This window comes from Lactuca saligna, chromosome 6, assembly GCF_052625555.1.
Source record: "Lactuca saligna cultivar CGN05327 chromosome 6, ASM5262555v1, whole genome shotgun sequence".
Taxonomy (NCBI): domain Eukaryota; kingdom Viridiplantae; phylum Streptophyta; class Magnoliopsida; order Asterales; family Asteraceae; genus Lactuca; species Lactuca saligna.
In genome coordinates, this window is record NC_136422.1 from 15,802,396 (window position 1) to 15,825,379 (window position 22,984).

At 36.3% G+C, this 22,984-nt stretch overlaps 1 protein-coding gene across 2 annotated transcripts; it reads right to left on the reverse strand.

Moving 5' to 3' along the window:
• Window positions 1-18,724: 18,724 nt before the first annotated feature.
• On the reverse strand, window positions 18,725-20,426 carry LOC145003440 (protein THYLAKOID ASSEMBLY 8-like, chloroplastic). Of its 2 annotated transcripts, none has more exons than XM_078962560.1 (3): window positions 20,272-20,426; window positions 19,313-19,774; window positions 18,725-19,224 (listed from the first exon to the last, which is right to left on the reverse strand). In XM_078962560.1, exons 2-3 carry the CDS (start codon window positions 19,748-19,750, stop codon window positions 18,835-18,837), a joined length of 828 nt encoding a protein of 275 aa, XP_078818686.1. In that variant the 5' UTR covers window positions 19,751-19,774; window positions 20,272-20,426; the 3' UTR covers window positions 18,725-18,834. The 2 variants fall into 2 exon arrangements, with proteins under 2 accessions (XP_078818686.1, XP_078818687.1); XM_078962561.1 differs by having other exon boundaries at window positions 19,313-19,777; window positions 20,272-20,385.
• Between the last annotated feature and the right edge of the window lie 2,558 nt (window positions 20,427-22,984).

Genomic DNA, 22,984 nt, shown 5'->3' on the forward strand with positions numbered 1-22,984 from the left:
AAATATGTTCCCTTCTTTAGCTAATGGTGGAATTGGACATCTTTCTCCTTCATCTCTTCACCTCCTCCTCTTGTGACTCTCCCAACGTCACTAATTGAAAGATATGAAACAACTCAAGCCCTTTTGGCATATAAACATGAATGAAAATTATGTGTGTATGCACGTTCTAAAAAATAAAATCATACATTAACAAATTGAATAGGATGGGTGTCGTATTTCCAACGGAACAATCCATTGATTTGTTTATTCTTTCGCTTCCAAATTCATACGATCAGTTCGTTAAGAACTTTTATATGAGAAACATCGGTGTAACCCTAATTGACCTAACTCAAATGTCGATGGTTGCTGAGGTAGAAATGCTTAAGAATACATCTGAAGCATGAATAACTATAGGCTCTGATTCCAAAGTTTCCATGGACATTGGTAATGGTGACATTGGTCCAGAAAAGACTTATGTTCCCAATAGAAAGAGGCCATCCAAGATCAAACCGTTCGATCGTGTGGTCAAGAGAAAGCCTTGTTCTAGAATAATTCCATATGTTCAACCCAAAGAGTCCATTTGTTTCTATTGAAAATTGAAGGGACATTGGTTGTAAAGCTTCCCGAAATACCTGAAAGATCTTAGAGATAGTAAAGTCAAGTCGTATGACTCTACTTCAGGTACATCTATTATCTAACACTATAAGTTTCTATTCTTATACTCATAATACATAATGTGATGATCACATTTTGATGGTATTGCAAAATCTAAAACAAAGAAGGAAGCTTAAGCATAGTGAGCAAAATATAATCGTAGGAAATGGACTTTGGTCACATGGTTCGATGGTCAGAATTTAGAGCTACTGCTAGGGAGTTAGGAGAATTTAATATATTTTTATTTCTCTTTTCGAAGATGTTTAGAAATATTGTTTTCATTTCATGCATTGTAAGGACAAGTTCCAAATTTTCATTTACTTCAATAAAAGTGAAGTTTTAGGGATCTTGTTTCCTTGAAATGGCATTAATGAAAGTGTTGGTTATGCTTTTAATAATAGCAATATTAATTTTGGATTTGATTGTTAAGATGTCACTTTTGGTATTGTCATAATTGATCAGGTAAAAAGAAGTCTCATCACCAAATGGATAGATACTTGGTGTCGTATAATTCAAATTGTATTATATATAATAATCTTCTTCATTGGAAAATCATGAATTAATTCATTGCTCACATGTTCATCTAAGGAAAATAAAAGACTAATGGATCTAGTACAAGTTGATATGGACTCTTCAGATTCACCACAAGGGACAATAACTCTATTCATCATGATTTACTGGTGTTTTAGTAAATATGGTTTTATTTATAAGATTAAACATAATTGTAATAATTTTGAAATGTTTATGAGTATCAGAACTATTGGAAGAATCAATTTGGCAGAAAGATAAAAGATTCACCAATCTGAAAATAAATGAGAGTGATGTAGTATCATTTTTATGATCAACTCATATGTGCATAGTTAACTATGGATTTCATGTATATTTCTAATACTTTTAGCTATAGTTATGTTTAATTTGGGAAAAGAGTGCTTATTATGGTTGAAGTATGTTTTGTAGTAGAAAAGACTTTCTCGGGATGAAAAGGAAGCTAACGAGGAGCTGGAAGCAGGAAAATGTGAGGTTAAGCAAGAAGAAAACACAAAAAAGGATGTTATTGGATAACTTGACCCCTCATCAGTATTTTGACCATATCTCATGACTCATAACCCCAATAGACGAGATTCAAAATGTTCTAAAAACTAAGGCCCAATTTGGAAGTTGGGCCCAATTGGGAAAATTAGGCCATTAATGGGCTTTGGATATATGGACTTTTAAGATCATGGATTTGGCATTTGGGCCTTGGCCCGATAAAGAGAAAAGAAAAAATGGATTATGTGGACCCTTAGTCAAGATTAATATCCCATGTATTGACTTAGTATTTATTATTTTGGATAGTTCGGGATTTTCAGTGAGACAGCAATCTGAAACTTCCAGTTCATTTCAACACTACTTGCGAGGTGAGTTATACTCACTATACTAAGGGGTCAAAGGCACCAATGTCAGCCCAATGGATTAATATCCAGTAGTTAATGATATGTTAAGTATAAGATATTTATACATACTAGTTTGTTATGCCAGTTTGGTAGATGTATAGGACTTCCTGTGTTACTATTTGATTATCTGTATCGGAAATTAGCTTTATATGTAGACATGTTGTATGGGTAGTGTTGATGTTGCACTGCTTCATGCGGTAACCAACAAACCCTAGAGTATGCTAGATATGAGTTGAGGTCGGGGAAGGCATACCAAACTCATATACTAGGACTCATTAGCATACCAGATACGAGCTGAGAACCAAGTAGTATGACAAACTCGTACTGAGTGATTGAGGGTATTGGAGCATTCCTATTGCGAACTGAGGGACAAGGGAGCATGCCAGACTCGCACCGAGGGCTAATCAGATACATTTCAGTCTTAGGACTGAAGGGGGCATACCAGTCATAAGTTGTGGGCTCGAAAGAAAACCATATTTATGTTGTGGGCTCGGAGGCAAGCCAAACTCATAATATGGGCTCATGGGGTAATCCAGTCTGTAGAGTTGTAGACTCATTGCATGTCGTTATTATGTGTGTTATTTGGTATGTATCGGTATTTTGGGGGAACTCACTAAACTTCAGGCTTACAGTTTCAGTTTTGGTTTCAGGTACCTCGAATGATCACGGGAAGGCAAAGGCGTGATCGAACAGATCCTTGCTTTTTATGACTTTGTGTAATGGGATACTCTGATGTAGAACTATTTTGATAACAAATTTTTACTAACTATTGGTTTCTAAATGTTTTAAAAAGTTTAAAATTTGCATGAATTTTATGGATGTTACGAGTTGGTATCAAAGCCTTGGTTTGAGTGGACTGGAGGAACACTTGTGTGAATCCAGTCTCAAACTAAGAAAAATATTTTCAAAATGATTTTCAAAAAAAGTTTTCGAAATAATTAAAGGAGGATGCAGAGTGTACGATCAGCCAGAGCCAGTAAGTAAACCCCAAAATACCATGCAGCTATTTGATATTGAGATATGTTAGAACAGCTTGCTAGTACTATGCTAGGGATCTTCAGGAATTGCATGATAGAATTGCCTGATTATATGATGCCTGGTAGCCTAGGTTTTTCCTTATATGAGATTGACATCATTACTATAGTTGCTTGGAGTATGCATCACAGCTGTACATAATTAAGATCTTATAGCCTGAGAATATTTGGTTTAGCTTTATTTCTTGTTCATTTTCTAGTTTTGGTCTTAGATTAGGACCGAGTATTTGAATATCTATAGGGTCAAGCATTATGTACGGTTAGCATACACGAGTGCTATAGGGTTGGTGGAAGTTTCATGGATGGTTGAGTTGTGTGGGGTCAGTAGGTCGGTTATGAGATAGTTAGCCTTCCTCTAGGAGTGAGGATCGAGCGATCACCATACCTGTGTATATTTTTAGGATGTTGTGATGATACTTGAGACAAATATGGGTAGGTGTGGAAGGTAGTATGGGCCCATACTACTGAAAGCACAGGACCCATACGCGTAGCAAGGAAGTCACAAACCCTAGAGTTTAGTTGGGAGTTCGTTTCGTGTTATTTATGTAGATTATCTGATATCTTCCTGGTGTAATTTCAAAATGGTGGTTATGAGGCATTTCATGACTGGATATGGATCGGGATCGGGACAGGGGCATCAGGGTGCCCCGACAGCACCCGAGATCGTCGGCCAGGATAGGCCAACATTGATAGAGGATCGGGTCAGGGAGATCCTTCGCAAGGAGGTGGTCGAGATTTTTCGGGGTCAAATTCTAGAGATGTTTGGGTATATTAAGACCACCATGATGCAGTATTTTGATGATAGATATGCAGCCCTAGTTAAGATGCCTGCCGCAGCAACTACAACAACTGTAATAGCGACAGAGGGAGGAGCTGGTCGAGCTTTTCAGTATCGGGACTTCGATAACACGAAGCCCCCGACATTTGATGTTACTCAGGATCCGATCAGAGCCATAAGGTGGTTTTTCTGACATGGAGGGTTGTTTCTTCACGTACTCATGTCCTACTGACCAGAAGGTCAGCTGTGTCGTGAACCTGCTAAGGTCTGGGGCAAAGGGCTGGTGGAGATTGATGAATGGGTCTTATTCGGATGACCATAGAGTTACGGTTACTTGGGAGCAGTTCAGGGATATGTTCCGCGCTCGCTATATTCCACGGTCGACCGGGAGCGACTAGCTCAAGATTTTTTGGAATTGAGACAGGATGGTGAGACAGTGACTAAGATCACCCGTATGTTCAGGGAGAGGGCGACATTTTTCCTGGAGTTTGCTTTTGAACAGGCTCAAATGACACGTTATCTGAGCATGCTTAAGCAGGGCCAGGCCAAGACGATTGGAGGCCCGGGACAAAATCAAAAATGGGGCCCTTTCAAAAAAATTATGTATTTGTATATTACATTACTTTATACATACATAACAATACATTTAAATTCGTACACAATAGAATGGAGAAAACTAAAAATACAATGCTATTAGAAGTACAAAAATACTAAAGTCTCATCCCCTTTGTTTCTTTATTAAGTTGTTCAGTTCTGTTATGTACATAAGTTGTTGACCTCCAACTGAAGTAGATTTATCATCAACAAATAATTGTTAGGTGAATTGCTTAAATCCAGAATACTTGTTGTTGTTAATAACCTGGAAGTAGTTGAAAAAACTATTCAACAACACAAAATTCTATACATATCAAAAACATAGAAATAGAAATATAAAAGAGTATCATTCATAAATCAAAAATAAAAATATTAACATTACAAATAAAAATTAAGCAATAAAGTTCAAGGACTGCCTCTAATTCAAAAATATGAACATTTGATTATGTCTCTAACTTGAACAGCCTCATAAAAATCGAATTTCAAAAAAGAATAAGAAATTTCAAGAGCGATAGAACATATAGAGATTCACAGTAATATTATCAGAAATCAATTTCACCTCTAACAGTTGATTCTGAAAATTGAACCTTCAAATTTCTAGAAATTGAGAAAGAAATCCAATTTGAGGCAGTGACTGGAACTCTCGATTAAAACCTCTAGGCCAGATTCTTAAAATAAATCAAATAACCTGATTAACTTCCCATTTGTGCTATATCAGAAAAAGGAAATCGACACCAAGAAGGGAAACAATAGAGTTTCCTGTTTTTTCTGAAATCGTGAAAAGAACGAGACACAATCAGTCTCTCAATTCTAAAATAACATTCGATTCACTAACGGTTGTTGTGGACGAATTCAGAAAATCAGAAAAGAATGAAATAAAACGATTAACTTGAAATCTTGAATAAGAAATAGAAGAATGATCGTTAACTCTTGCTTTTGGAGAAGACGTTGTTTGGATTTTCCATGGAAATGTTTGGATTTTCTATAGAAATCTGATTGTTGAAGAGTTACGACGCCTTGGAATTAGGACGCATGTCAGGTAAGACTCGTTCTCACCCACGCTCCATCTTTTGGATTAGTTCCTGATTAGAGTATTGGGGTTTGAAATAGTCAAATAGCTAAAAAGTAATGGGCTGTTAATATATAACCAAAATAGCAAGTTAGAAATTGGGGCCTTGTAGCATTTGGGGGCCCAGGGCGGTCGCGCAGCTTGCCTATGCCCACGGGTCGGCAATTTGCTTAAGACTGGCATCCGACAGTTTGTTGCCACCCAGCGATGTGACACTCTATTGGAGTTATAGGAGGACGCCAGGCGACATTAGCTGGAGATTGAGTTACAATTACGAGAGCAGAGGTGGGCCCTGACGCAGTCACAAACGGCGTCAAATCGATCCAAGACCGCTGATTCTAGGACCGAAAGTCAACGCACCTGCACTTGTGGAAAGTGCGGAAAGGGTCATTCTGGATTTTTTCGATCAGGTAGCGGGTGCCACAAGTGTGGCAAGGAGGGGCATTATGTGAAGGATTGTCTCCAGTCTGCCCTAATTCCGAGTGAGAGGTTATGTTACCACTGTGAGCAGATTGGCCATGTGAAGGACAACTACCCGTTGCTCGCCGCTAAGCTGGCACAGGCTCCCGCACCAGCTACACTAAGGATTACAAATAGGAGATAGGGTAGAGCAGAGCCCTCGTAGGCTCAGGGACGTGCCTTCCAGCTTACAGCAGAGGAGGCCAGGGCAGCACCAGACGTAGTTGTTGGTATGTTTCTATCCCTTATCTTACTGATTATATATGTTTTATGCTTATTTGTTTGTACTTGTGATTAGGTACGTTTTAGTGAGCTCCTTGCCTGCCTTGTTTTTATTTGACTCGGGGGCGAGTTGGGTGTTTGTCTCTCAGACATTTAGTAGGGTGTTCAGTGTGCCAATAAGAGGGCTAGAGTGTTCTTTGCGAATCTTTATCTCAAAGGAACATGGGGTTTCTACTTCTTCAGTATATCGGGGATGTGAGTTGGAGATCTTCGCGGTGTCTTTCCTGATAGACTTGATTCCGATTCCCATGTGAGTGTGGGTGTGGGTGTGTGTGTGATTTTGGGTATGGATTGGCTTAGTCGCTTCCTTGCCATGATCGTCAGCGAATAGTGGTTCGAACCCCAAGTGGGGGAGAACTGATTGTCTATAGAGAGGGTACCAGATTAGAATTAGGGTTTTGCTCAGCTGCGAGGGCTCAGCAGTACATTCGTCATGGGTGTACAGGTTATCTCGAGTATGTGGTGGATACATGGGTCAGAGATCAGATTTCAGTTTCAAAGGCTCCGGTGGTCAGGGAGTTTGTTGTCGTGTTCTCGGAGGAGTTACCAGGAGTGCCTCCAGAGAGGCAGGTCGAGTTTAGAATCGACCTAGTGCCAGGCGCGGTTCCTATCGCCAAGGCATCGTACATTTTGGCACTACCATAGATACATGATTTGTCATCACAACTGCAGGAACTGATGGGCATGCAGTTCATCCATCCGAGCAGTTCTCCATAGGGAGCACCGATCCTCTTCTTTGGGAAGAAGTATGGTTCACACCGTATGTGCATTGACTACCGAGAGTTGAACAAGTTGACGGTGAAGAACCGTTATCCACTCCAAATGATAGATGATCTTTTCGATCAGTTGCAGGGGGCATCCTGGTTCTCCAAGATAGACCTGAGGTCCGGGTACCATCAGGTCAGGGTTAGGGAGGAGGACGTGGAGAAGACCGTGTTCCAGACTCGTTATGGACATTACGAGTTCATGGTGATGCCGTTTGGGCTCACCAACGCGCCTGCAGCATTTATGGACCTGATGAACCGATTTTGCAGACCGATGCTTGATCGGTCGGTCATCGTATTCGTAGACGATATCTTAGTATACTCCAAGACCCAAGAGCAGCATGAGGAGCATCTACGGGAGTTATTAGGAGTTTTTAGGCGAGAACGGATATATGTCAAGTTTTCGAAGTGTGAGTTTTGGTTACGAGAGGTTCAGTTCCTTGGACACCTCGTTAACCAGGAGGGGATTTTGGTTGATCAGACCAAAATTGAGGTAGTTATGCAGTGGGAGTTTCCGAAATCTCCCTCGGATATCAGGAGCTTTCTAGGATTGTCAGGGTACTACCGGAGATTCATGCAGGATTTATCCAAGATTAGAGTACCCCTCACTCGTCTAACAAGGAAGGGGGTGGATTTTCGGTGGGGCCCCGAGCAGCATAGGGTGTTTGAGACCCTCCGACAGCGTCTATGTGAGGCTCCAGTATTGACTCTTCCAAAGGGAGTCGAGGATTTTGTGGTATTCTGTGATGCCTCCATCATGGGACTGGGAACGGTCCTCATGTAGAGAGCACGGGTGATAGCATATGCATCGTGGCAGCTGAAGCCACACGAGATGAGATACCCTACTCATGATTTGAAGTTTAGGAATGGTGGTATTCGCTCTCAATATTTGGAGACATTATCTCTATGGGTTCCGTTGTACCATATACACGGATCACAAGAGCCTAAGACACATCATGGATCAGTCGAACCTAAACATGAGATAGCGTAGGTGGATGGATGTAGTCAAGGACTACGACTGTGAGATCATTTACCATCCAGGTAAAGAGAATGTGGTTGTGGACGTTTAAACCGCAAGTTAGCTGGATCTTCTACTCCGGCAATATGTATAAGGATATCATTGGATTCTCCACTTGTGGGCTTTATTATAGAGGCTCAGGCTTAGGGCATACGACCAAAGAACTAGAAATTAGAGAGGATCAGGGTCGAGAACACCCAATTTGTGCAGGAATCCGAGGATTATTGACCCGATGTGATTGGGTATGGGTTCTGATGTTTGGTGGGGTCTGACAGATGGTTTTGGAGGAGGCTCATAAGTCCCACTTCTCTATTCACCCGGGAGCCACTAAGATGTACCAGGATTTGAGTTTGAGTTATTGGTGTCTGTTCATGAAGCGAGATATCACTTGGTATGTCAAGAGCTCTTGAACTGCAGGATGGGCAAGGCCGAGCATTAGAGGTTGCATGGAAAGTTGCAGCCTCTAGAGATTCCCGTGTGGAAATGAGAACAGACCTCGATGGACTTCATTACCAAGTTTTTGAGGACGGAAAAGGGATTTGATGCTATATGGGTCATTGTGGATCGATTGACCAAGATTTCCCATTTCCTGGCCATACGGGAGAGTTCATCGACCGAGAAGCTAGCCGGCGTGTATGTCCGCGAGATTGTTGCTTACCCCGGACTTCCGGTATCTATTGTTTCTGACTGTGATATTAGGTTCACCTCCTGCTTCTTGCAGAAGTTCCACAAGTAGTTAGGCACGCGACAGCATTTTAGTACGGCTTATCATCCGTAGACCGACGGCCAGAGTGAACGGACCATACAAATCCTCAAGGACATGTCGAGGGCTTGTGTCATCGATTTTGGTGGGAGCTGGGATTCCCACCTACCCCTTGCAGAGTTTGCCTACAACAACAGCTATCATTCCAGCATTGGCGCCCCACCTTTTGAGTTGTTGTACAGGTGGAGATGTCGCACCCCGGTCTGTTGGGGTGAGGTTGGTCACAGAGTGATGGGACGGACATAGGTAGTCTTGCATACTATCGAGAGGATTCAACATACTAGACAGCGGTTGCAGACCGCTCAAAGTCGGCAGAAGAGTTACACCGACAGACGTCGATTTGATTTGGAGTTCCAGGTAGGTGACATGGTACTACTGAAGGTTTCACCCTGGAAGGGTGTGATTCGCTTCAAGAAGAGGGCAAAGTTGGGTCCCCCGTACATTGAACCATTTCGGGTTATTGCCAGGATTGGAAAGGTTGCATATAGATTGGATCTTTCGGAGGAGCTCTATCAGATACATAGCACTTTCCACATTTCCCAGTTACGGAAATGCATATTGGATGAGGATGTGGTAGTATCATTGGATGATGTTCAGCTTAACGAGCGCCTAAGCTATGTGGAACAACCAGCGACTATTTTGGAGAGGAAGGTAAAGGTTCTGTGCAATACGGAGATATCTCTTATAAAGGTACAGTGGTGGCTTTGAAAGGGATCTGAGTGGACTTAGGAGCCAGATTCTGAGATGCAGGAGCATTACCCGAATCTATTTACTACAACAGACTTCAAGGACGAAGTCTAGGTAAAGTGGGGGAGAGGTGTAACATCCTGAGATTTTGCAAGTATTTCTAAATCCTCTCTTCTATTATTATTTTGTCATTCGCAGTCCCTGGGGTTAGAAGAGTCGACCCATGAGGAGCCTAAGGGCTAAAGTTGCAACTTTGAGAACAAGACTAGTACGCTAAGTGTACTAGGTGCGCACTAGTACGTTGGGCGTACACGTGGGTACGCTAAGTGTACTTGCGTCAAATGCAAACCCTAGTATTTACGGTTTGAGTGTTATATAAACATCCTTATGAGCTTATAACCCTCCCTTACCTCAGCCTCCATAGATTTGAGACGTTTTCCCTAAACCCTAACCTCTTTCTTGAGTGTATAAGCTAAAATAGTGTGCTTTGAGTAGTTGGAGAAGAAGGTGTTGCATCAAGAAGTTGGAGAAGGTGGATAAGCTTGTAGATCTTAAGTTTCTTTGTACTCTGGAAGCTCCAGAAGGTAAAAACCTCCAAACTTTATGCTTGTATGATGTAGATCTTACCATGCTAGCTTTATGGAACCATTTCTTGCCCCAAAAGTCCCAAGTTAGTGCATGTTATGATTTGAATGAGATAAGATGTCCTTTCAGACCCTAAAAGGGGTCCTAAGTGATAAAAATGATGTCCTAATGGCTGAAAGTGTCCCATGTATGTAGTAGAAGGGTCTTAATGGATTAAGATCATGTATTAAGAGCTTTATGGACATTCAAAGTGTTAAAGTTTGAGACTTTATGAGTCTTAGGCACATTTAGTCAATGGATCTGAAGTTTGGGCTTAAGTGCTTAAGCCATTAAGCACTTATTAGAGTTTTGGTAAAACTCGCGTATGCCCCGCATGATTTTTGTACGCCCAGTGTACTGATTCAACCACTCCAATGGTGGTCAACGCAAAACGGAAGTACGCCCAGCGTACCTGAGGAGTACGCCCCGCGTACGCCCTCTATTGGACTCTTGATGAATTGTGCTTCGGGGTTTGGGCCACCTTTGGACTAATTGGACTTGGGCCTTGCTAGACATTCTGAATAATTGAGTTTTGAGCTAGATTTGATAAGAATAAGGCCCAATTAGGAAGTTGGGCCCAATTGGGAAAATTAGGCCATTAATGGGCTTTGGATATATGGACTTTTAAGATCATGGATTTGGCATTTGGGCCTTGGTCCAATAGAGAGAGAGAAGATAAAATGGATTATTGCGGACCCTTAGTCAAGATTCATATCCCATGTATTGACTTAGTATTTATTATTTTGGATAGTTCGGGATTTTCGGTGAGACAACAATCAGAGACTTCCATTTCATTTCAGCACTACTTGCAAGGTGAGTTATCCTCACTATACTAAGGGTTCGAAGGCACCAATGTCGGCCTAATAGACTTGATATCCCAGTAGTTAATGATATGTTGAGTTTGAGATATTTATACATGCTAGTTTGCTATGCCGGTTTCGTAGATCTATAGGACTACCTGTGTTACTATTTGATTATCTATATGTGCAATTAGTTGTATATGTAGATATGTTGTGTGGTAGGGTTGAGGTTGCACTGCTTCTTGCGGTGACCAACAAACCCTGGAGTATGTCAAATATGAGTTGAGGGCCAGGAAGGCATACCAGATACAAGCTGAGGACCGAGTGGTATGCCAGACTCGTACTGAGGGCTTGAGGGTATTGGATCATTCCAGTTGCGAGCTGAGGGCCAGGGGAGCATGCCAAAATCACACTGAGGGCTGATCAGTTACATTTTAGTCTGATGACTAAAGGGGGCACACCAGTCATAAGCTGTAGGCTCGAAAGCAAACCATACTTATGTTGTGGGCTCGGAGGCAAGCTAAATGTGAGCTATGGGCCCGGAAGGCAAGCCAAACTCACAATGTGGGCTCAGGGGGTAATCCAGTCTATAGAGTTGTGGACCCATTGCATGTTGTTATTATGTGTGTTATTTGTTATGTATCAGTATTTTAGGGGAACTCACTAAGCTTCAGGCTTACAGTTTCAATTTTGGTTTCAGGTACCTCGAATGATCACGGGAAGGCAAAGGCGTGATTGTACAGCTCCTCACTTTTTATGACTTTAAGTACTGGGATACTCTGATATAGAACTATTTTGATAACAAATTTTTACTAACTATTGGTTTCTAAGTGTTTTAAAAAGTTTAAAATTTGCATGATTTTTATGGATGTTACAGATTGTCAGGAAGGGCAATGGTGGCGCCTGCACCAACTACCTTGAGGATTACTAATAGCCGCTAGGGCAAGGCGTAGACTCCTGTGGTGAAGAGCGGGGAATTTTAGTTGACTACCGATAAGGCTCGAGCAACACCGAATGTGGTTACAAGTATGTGAGTTTATAATATCTTTTATTGCTTTCTTTATTTATGCTTATGTTATATTTGATTTTATATATGGACTTTCTTAGTTAATGGTATGACTACTCATGTTCTGTTTGATTTGGGTACTACCCAATCCTTTGTATCTCTTGCACTGAGCAAGAAGTCTAATGATGCTCCATGGATTCTAGATTATCTGTTGGAGGTTGAGATTATTGATTATCATTTTGTGAGTGCTTCGAGGGTTCATCGTGGGTGTTTCCTGAGTCTGTTCAGCAAAAGATATTCTATTGACTTGGTACCAATTCCTCTACGAGGATCGAAGGTTATCATAGGGATGGATTGGTTGGTTCCCAATGGGGTCATGATTGACTATGAGCAGCAACTAGTGTGTAACATTCATTGTATATACAATTTTACATTTTTGAACCCCACCCCACCCCCCCACCCCATGCAAAGTGGAATTTTCTTGGAAATTGGTCCCATTTTTCCCTTATATGGGACACCTGTTTTGATCATTTGTTGGGCGTATTCATGCGTACGTCGGGCATATGTGGTGGATGTCCAAGACCTTTTCCCTCATCAACCTCCATCTCCCAAATCATCCCTTGCAAACCCTAATCCTTTTTGTGAGCCTTTTTAAGCTTGAGAGTGCATTGTTGGTGTTCTTGAAGGAAGTGGAATCATCTTGGAAGCTCAAGGAAACCTAGATGCAGGAGTATCTCACCCTCAAGCATCATTTGAAGGTATAAAGCTTGGAACATGATGAGTTATTTTCTTAGATCCTGTTAGTCTAGAGTTTGTCTACATTTTTGGTCCCATACTTTTGATCTAATGGAGTACGAGCTACTCTAGGTCCTTGAAATGAAGTTTTTTGTAGTTTTGAGCTCATGGATTCATAGAAATGAGAGCTTGGACACTCTCATTAAGCCATGCAACAGTTTTGGAGATTTGGATGACTTTTGGGCTAAGGGTTTGATTTTATACCCTCTTGTATGCATGTAAATAGATAAAGTCGGAGACTTTATCCATCAGGACACCCTTTTTACCTGAATTTAGATTTCCATGTTTTGGCTTTATGAAATAAGGACTTAATGTTGAGTTTTGGATTCAGCGATAGTATGTTGGGCGTACCTGGAGGTACGTTGCACGAACTAGGTTTGGAGCCCGTAACATGAAAGGCATCCTCTATGTTGGGCATAGAGGCGAGTACGCAGGGCGTACTCAACCTAAGTGGGATCTTTGAATTTTTAACCTTAACTTTGATGTTTTGACTGGAACCTTCATTTCCTGACGGTTTGACTAGAAACTTTGATGTTTTGCCTTTTGTTTTAACGAGAAATCCTTATATGCAAGTCACCCATAATGTAAGAAAATAAGAGATTTTTGTGAGAGTATCTTAAATGCATATTGTTTTTCTAAACTCATGTCAAAATTCTCTCTTTATCTCGATGAATTGTTACTTCTCAATTAATTGGAGAAATGCTCTATAGATGAAGCATAATTTTAGAAAGTAGTAAGCTCTTACTTTTTCCACAAGTGTCTAGAGTCAATATCATCTTCATCTACCCTAATAAATCAATATTTTTTTTGTCACATGTCACACTGTCATTCAATTTGTCAAATCTCATTTTGTGGTTATTTTGAATTAATTTCTTTTCCACATGTCATTTATGAGTATTTCTATTTGAATAAATTTCACATAATATTTTAATGTAATAATTACAATAAATATATAAATAAATGAATATTAATTCAATTAATGGACTAACCTTTTTATTTCAAAATTCTCAAATTAAAGCTTATTAGTTTATTTTGTTTGTTTATTGAGTAAATTACACGAATGGTCCTTATGGTTTGGGGTAATTTGTGTGTTTGGTCCCTAACTTATTTTTTTAACTCGGAAGGTCCCTACTGATTGTTTTTATTACGTGTTTGGTCTTTATTGTTTGTTTTTGTTACGCGTTTGGTCCCTATCATACCTAAAAAGACTATTATTTAAATAGGAAAAAATGTACGTAAGGTAAGGTGAGAAGGGTGAGATTAGGGGTGTATTTATTTAAATAAATTAAAAAATAAAGGGAAAAATAGACTTTTTATGTAAGACAGGGACCAAGCACGTAACAAAAACAAACAGTAGGGACCTTCTGAGTTAAAAAAAATAAGTTAGGGACCAAACGCGCAAATTACTTTAAACCATAGGGACCATTCGTGTAGTTTACTCTTGTTTATTTAAATTTAAAAGATTTAAAAAATCAATTTAAATAATTCATTATTTTTCTTATTTTGTTATAAATACAAAGTTCTTAAATATTTAGACATTTATATTTTTTTTAATTAACTCATGTAATACATGAGTTTTACACATAGTATTGCATTGTAGGTCCTTGCACTATATAAAAAGACAAAATAACACTTTTTTTGTTTTTCTTTTCATAGTTTATATATATATATATATATATATATATATGGATAAATTATAGATTTTATTTGATCTTTACTTTAATATAATTAATATAAATTATTTAATATAATCAATATAAATTATTTAATAAAGTATATAAAATCATATTATTATTTATTCCTAGATTTATTTATTTATTTATTTTTTTGTTGTTTAATTTTTTTTAATATTTTTAATATTTTATTTGAATATATCATTTGATTTTGTTTTTTAAATATTTTGTTTGTTTACATTATATAATGATTTTTTTTATGTTTTGTTCGAATAAACAAATTAAAATACTAACCCGGATATTTTTGACATTTTATTTGAATATATTATTTGATGTTTTTTTTATGTTTGTTCGTTTACATGATATAATGATTTTCATATATTTTTTGCTCGAATAAACAAATTAAAATAATAACCCAAATAATTATTAATCATCTAATATAATCATTTAATGTTGTTTTTATGTGTTTTTTATTACATCATTCACTTATGTGTTAGTGTTGTTTTATTCAATTTTAAGAGGTTTTATGGTTTTTATATGTTTTTCGTTTACATCTGTTATATATTAGTCTTTCTTCGTTTATTGTGTAAGTAACTTTATTTTTTTGTATAACTATTTTCGGAAAAAAAAAACAAAGCAAAACTATTCAATATATATATATATATATATATATATATATATATATATATATATATATATATATATATATATGGTTAGGTTCATGTAAGACGGTTTAATTTTGTGAGACTAAGAGACATAATCATAGACATTCATTTTATAGATAAAAAATATATTTTTAAAATACAAAATAACATAAAATTTTCAACCAAAAAAAATCAAATATTATTTTTGTAACAACCCGAATCCCCAGGTATCTTTACTTTCATATTTTTGATATTTTGTGAGGAGACTCGGCGAGTTGGAGGTCGAACTCGCCGAGTCGGGTCGCGGTTTTGGGCGGAGGTTCGCGTCCGGACTCGGCGAGTCCAAGGGATGGACTCGGCGAGTCCGCACTGTTTAATGAAACCCTAATTTCCCGGTCCTAAGCCCTATTTAAAGGACCTTATGGCCTTCATTTGCGGCCACCTTGAACCCTAAGAGCACCCATACGACTGTGAGCGCTTGTGAGTGTGTTAAGAGGCCATTTGTTCATCATTTTGTGTATTATTGCAAGAAAAGAGGGAGAAGATCAAGCTTGAAGAGTTGGGGAGCTTGGATCCGCTTCTATTTCATCAAGGGAACCTTCTTGAGGTAACTTTCAGAGCTAAACTTCGTATTTTGGGTTGATGTGTCAAATCTAGGGTTTCTTCTTGCCTTATTTGGCTTAAATTGGAAGTATGAAAGGTCCCATGGAGATATGGAACCTAGATCTGGACCTTAGCAGGTCCAGGAGGCCCCATATGACAAGCTTTATGTCCATTCTTTTGAGTTAGAAGCTATGGTTGCCATATTAGAAGTTATTTCTCCAAAATGAGCCTTGTATGCGTTGCATGGCGACCAAGACTGAGACTTTACGTGATAAATAAGCTTGGGAAGGCCAGATCTATGTATGTATGGAACGGATCTGACCGCAAAAGCTAGTTTTAGCTGGTGCATGGCATGGACTCGTCGAGTCTGAAGAACAGACTCGACGAGTCGCTTGAAGATTGTCCTTGAGACCACCCAGTGTGTAGTCCTGACCGAGTTGTGGGTGACTCAGTGAGTCGCAGAGAGTTAGAAAGGTTTTGACAGGTGGACCGAGTCAAGTTGGGACTCGCCGAGTTATCCTTGCGACTCGGCGAGTTGAGTCGCGGTGGCCCCGTGATTTAGGCCCAGGTGGAACTCGTCGAGTCGGGGGAGTACTCGACGAGTCAAAGGGAAAATCCTTGTGAGTTGGTTAAAACGCGTAGACTCGCCGAGTCACTATAGTGCACTCGCCGAGTCCGGTCCAATTGACCAAAGACTGTTGACCAAGTCAACCTGTGTTGACTTGATATGGATGGTCAACCTTAGTGGTACAAGTAATAATTATAGATTCATGATATCATAGGAGGATTACAGCTCGAGGGTTCGAGCACGAGTGATTCCAGGGTTCACGATTAGCGAGGCATACGAGGTGAGTCTTCTCACTATACTGTACCCGGAAGGGTTTGACTGTGTGACCGGAAGGTCGAATATGATATGAGATAAATGCCTTATGTGCGTTAAGTTATTCGTTATATGTTCCATGTATGATATGCTTGATTTGGGCCGGAAGGCAACATGTTATGGGCCGGAAGGCGTGGTCATATGGACTGTAAGGTTGACGTGGGTAGGACCGGAAGGTTTACCCAGTCGGGACAGAAGTCCCCTGAGACACATGGACCGGAAGGTCAAGGCCTGGAAAGGCGTACGTGCGTAGGTTGTATTTTGGGGAACTCACTAAGCATTTATGCTTACAGTTGTTGTGTTATGTGTTTCAGGTACTAGCGAGGACCGTGGGAAGGCGCCGACGTGATCGTACACACACTCGGGGAAACCATTTTGTGATCTTTTGTTATGTAATCGGTCGTGACTAAATTGTTACATTGGAACCTAAACTTATTACTCAATGTTTTGATGATTGTAAAAATGAAAAAATTTTGGTTTCGGAATTTATGGCATTACAATTTTCGTCATTTATATTTTCCAAAAAAGTACCAAAAAATTAAATAATAAATAAATAAATACCGTTTTTTTACATATTCTAGTAAAATATTAGAATATTTTACATATCTGACAAATCTAGTAGAATATTCTAACATTCTAAATATGACATTAGAATATTTACAGTGTAATATGCTATTAAAATATTTCACGTACTTAAAAAAATGGTAATTTTCTAGGTAAAAAATGTGACGAAAATAGTAATTAAAAAAAGAATTTTTGGATTTTTCTTTTATTTTGCATTATAAAATTATTTTTAGATTGCATCTCACGGTCTCACAAAATTAGTATGACCTCAAATAAACCTGAACAATATATATATATATATATATATATATATATATATATATATATATATATATATATATATATATATATATATATATATATATATATATATATATATATATATATATCGTTAAAAGAACAAGAAAAAAAGCGAACATTTAATAATCATATTGGAGGTTTGATAGTTATCCGAGTTATTTTAATTTATTTATTTGAATAAAATTTAAAAAAAAATAATTATATAATGTAAACGAAAAAAAAAACATTAAATATTATATTCAAATAAAACGTTAAAAATATTAAACAATTTTGAAACCACAAAAACAAAGACAGATAAATAAAACAAATAATAATAATAATAATAATAATAATAATAATAATAATAATAATAATAATAACAACAACAACAATAAAAATAAAATAAATAAAATAAAAAGGTAATTTTGTCTTTTTATGTTAAGCAATAACCGCAGTGCAATATTCAAAAACTATAGAGATACTTTTATATCACTCATAGTAGCTAGGTCTGGCAAAGCGAGTTTTGATCATGATCCGATCTAAACCGTTAACAATTATACGGATTTTGAGCATAGTTTTTTATCTGGTTACCTGTTAACATCCCGTATGTGCTAACCTTTTTATTAAAAAGGTCAGTATTGATCATCATCGATTCGCTCCGTTTATAACCCACCCCCTATAAATTTTGGAATTTTATATTTATATTTTATCCTGCCCAAAGTTTACTTTTAATTCAAATCAAAAGTCCAAAGAAAAAAGACCAAAAACTAAACTATTTTTACATAGGTCTCAAGGACTTGATTTCTATACTTCCAATCTTCTACTAAGAATCTGATTTCTATACTTCCAATCTTCTACTAAGAATCATTATGTCATTCATTTGTATTTGATCAAGCAATCTAACAATTTCATTTGTATATCAACATGATTTATCAACCGAAAGAAGGATTGTAATTGTTATTCTTTATCAATGCAATGACGGTCAAAAATCAATCAAAAGTTACTACAATAATGATTTTAATTCTAATCGAAAATCCTCAAGTATGTAATGTGTTTTCTAAATCAGCATTTGTTTCCTTTGATAAATGTTAGTTTAAGATTTACAAAAAATATATTTGATTATTCAAAAAACCTACTGGTTACGGGGTACGAAGCAGGTTTGGATATATGTTGATTCGGTGGATAAGGGTATGTCTTTGATTATTCGAAACCCAACGGATTACAGAGCGGGTAAGTATTGGATTTGGAAATTTGTTAAAAGAGTTTGGATCAAGGTCGATTCGCTCCAAGCCCATCCCATTCCCAGGTCTAATAGTAGCAACATACAAACATTCTCAACATGTAATAGCAACATACTTAAACTTCTTTACTAATAATAGCAATATATAATCAAACACATGTAAGCATTTTATAAGTTTCAGGTTACATATTGCTATTATCCACATTGACACCTTAACGCAATCCAAATATCTCTTCTGGGGGATCATAAATACTCTGATCAGGAAAAATCTCCTCAAAGTCTTGTTTGACTTTATTCCTCAAAAGGGGATGTGGGAGAAGCCCCTTGAGTAGGATTCTAAATGGCAACTCATCTGGTGGGTCCGGAGACTGTTTCATATCCTCATAGATGTTCATTGCATCTCCAGGAGATCCAAATCTCAAAAACCCACGAATCACTTCTGTGTATGTTTGAGAATCAGGGAATAAATTTTCCTTCTTCATGCTTTCCCATAGCTTCATGGCCTCATCCATCTTTTTAGATTTAGATAATGAGATTATCAAGTCTTTGTACAGATATACATCAGGCTGATACCAATCTTGCTTTTGAATCACCCAAAACATCTGAAAAAAAAAATCCATAAATAATATTTGGAAAAACTAAATGTGATGGAATTGATTGATTAAGGGAGAGTGAGAAAAAGAGTAAAACCTTGACAGCTAGATCCACTTCCTCCTGGCGTTCAAGCTCATTGAGAACAGCAACCATGTCCATCTTTAAGAGCCTTGAAACATGAGTTTTAACAAACTTGTCTAGTTTTTCTTCATCATCTTTGACTCTTTTTAACCCCAAAATAACAAAAAGAGCTTCTTTACCAATCATTTTCTTTCCTCTCCAAAGGGAGCCTCTAGGCCTGCCATCATGGTAATGGCGAGGCCTGAAACATGTATGAAGCTGGTGTTGGCAATGGCAGATATTGTAAAGAGTTTTGGTTGTGTGATTGAATGCTAATGGTGATGTGGGAGTAGGATAAGAAGAATAAAAAGAGATGAAGTGTTTCAATATGGGTATTCTCATTATGTCATGATGGAGAAATGAGGAGACAGATGACCTTAGTTTTGACCTCAATGGACCTCCAATGGCTGCCATTGCAGTTGCTGAGAAAACCAACACCTGCTGTCCAAAAGGAAGTATTTAAACTATGACAAACTTGGAAGATTTACAAAAGGGATACTTCTGGTAAGGGTAAACATCAGACTACTTTTTGTTATGTCAAATAATCCAATTATGCATATTAATCAATCAATAACGATCAAGAGCAAGAACAAAGTGAGAATTCGATCACTTCTCACTATCTCATTGGTAAGTATGGAAGTATGGTTTAGATGCATTCAGAACCAAAAAAGACTCGATTCTTTACAACAAAAAAGCATCCCGAAATCACATCCACTACAAATCAAGTTCGACTAATAAAACTATTGAAGAGAAAGAAAGGGATTTTTTTTTCAGATTCTGATATCATGATATCAGAGAGTTCACATTAGCGATTGAAGAAAAAAAAGCCTCCATCGATGTCACGGTAGCTCTGTTTGGGGTCGACTTCAGAGGGGGTTGTTTGGTTCGAATGTATAAAATGCGATTACAGAGAGAGAGAGAGAGAGAGAGATTACCTGATATGAAGCTGCCTGAATGACCCTGTGACGGAAGTGGAGAAGACGCAATGGAGAGATTGTCTCTGAACGAGAATGAGATGATATCTAGGTTTACCAGATGAAGCATAATGCCTATGGTAATATTTAGTTAGGGCAAAATCGTAATCTGCTTTCCATTAGGATGGTTTTTGGAAAAATATTTCATTTCATTTAGGAATGAACTTTCATTGGATGGTTTTTGGAAAAATATGGGGAAAACTACAATAAAGTTCCTACATATTGGCCTCATAATCGATTTAGTCCCTATATATTTTTTTTATTCAATTAAGTCCCAAATACCGGTAATCGTATTCAATTTAATCCTTTGACCCGGTCAACAGGTCATCCAACTTTCAAAAATTACATTTTTGGCCCAGATTTCAAAATTTATTACAAATTTGGTCCAAATTTTACACTTTTGGCCCGGATTTTAATTTTTTTTTACAAATTTGGTCCAAACTTTACCTTTTTTGCTCAAATTTTAGAATTTTATTATGAATTCATCCTAATTTTAGTTTTTTTGCAACTTTTTTTTTTTCAAAAAATTGTTTCTAATATGTTTTTTCTTTATAAAATCATATTTATACCAAAAAAATGTATTTTCACATAAAAATCTTATATTTTCTATATAAAACTTTTTTTAAAAAGTTTTTTGTATATGAAATATCTAGTTATAAAAATATGTATTTATTTAGTATATAAATATATATATAAATTTGTTTTTATAAAAAAATGTATACACACCTATCACCTTATATATATATATATATATATATATATATATATATATATATATATATATATATATATATATATATATATATATATATATATGCACACAAATAGGTGTGTATCTATATTTTTTTTTTATAAAATCGTGTTTGTTTGTATTTTTTTTATAAAAACGTGTTTGAATAATTTTTTATATAATACGTGTTCGTATACATTTTATAAAAACGTGTTTAAAAAAGTTTTTATATAATACGTGTTTGTATATATTTTATAAAATCGTGTTTGTATACATTTTATAAAATGTATACAAACACGTATTATATAAAAAAAATATTCAAACATGTTTTTATAAAAAAAATATAAACAAAAACGATTTTATAAAAAAAATAGATAAAATAGGTGTTTGTATACATTTTTTTTCATAAAAACGGATTTCTATATATTTATATACTTAATAAATACTTATTTTTATAACCAAATATTTCATATACAAAAAACTTTTTGAAGAAAGTTTTTTTATAACTAAATATTTCATATACAAACACGATTTAATAAAAAAAATATAGATACACACCTATTTGTGTGCATATATATATATATATATATATATATATATATATATATATATATATATATATAAGGTGATAGGTGTGTGTACATTTTTTTTATAAAAACAAATTTATATATATTTATATACTAAATAAATACATATTTTTATAACTAGATATTTCATATACAAAAAACTTTTTAAAAAAAGTTTTATATAGAAAATATAAGATTTTTATGTGAAAATACATTTTTTTTGGTATAAATATGATTTTATAAAGAAAAAACATATTAGAAACAATTTTTTGAAAAAAAAAGTTGCAAAAAAACTAAAATTAGGATGAATTCATAATAAAATTCTAAAATTTGGGCAAAAAAGGTAAAGTTTGGACCAAATTTGTAAAAAAAAATTAAAATCCGGGCCAAAAGTGTAAATTTTGGATCAAATTTGTAATAAATTTTGAAATCTGGGCCAAAAATGTAATTTTTGAAAGTTGGATGACCTGTTGACCGGGTCAAAGGATTAAATTGAATACGATTACCGGTATTTGGGACTTAATTGAATAAAAAAAATATATAGGGACTAAATCGATTATGAGGCCAATATGTAGGGATTTTATTGTAGTTTTCCCAAAAATATTGGAATCCTTTTTTCTTGAATTTCATTTCATTCTTGCCAAACAAACAGCCTATTAGGTTCACTCCTATATTTTTATGATATGGATGGTGTGGTATGATTTCAAATTCTTGTATGATCGGTTCATGACCCTTCTAAATTTACATTCCTACTCTTTTTAAATTATTTTATCAATTTTTTAATAAATTTTATTTTTTTTGAAAGAAAAAAACTGCATAAACAATCTTTGATCTGTGATTTTCTTTGGATTTAAATGTTTCAACATGGTCTAAAACATGATTTTTTTTTTTTAGAATTCGTCATGTTAAACATAATTTTTTTTTGGATTTGGTATGTACTAAAACTTAAAATAATTAATTTATTCGTAATCTAACTTCTAATTTTAATATATATAAATTCTTTAGATTTCGTCATGTTAAACTTAATTTTTTTGGATTTCGGTATGTATTAAACTTAAAATATTAATTTAACCATAATCTAATTTCTAAACAACTAGAGATGATCCCGGAAGATTTTAAACACACCTGATAAAAAGTTAAAAGAGTAAATTATTGAAATCGTTCTTGTGGTTTGGTCAAAATTGCACGTTTGGTCCCTAATCTTTTTTTTGCACTCGGATCGTCCCTGTGGTTTGGTAAAATTGCATTTTTGGTCCCTAACTTTATGTATGTAAGGGACAAAAAATGCAACAAAATCAAATCACAGGGACGAAAACGCAACAAAATCAAACAACATGGACGATCCGAGTGCAAAAAAAAATTAGCGACCAAATGTGCA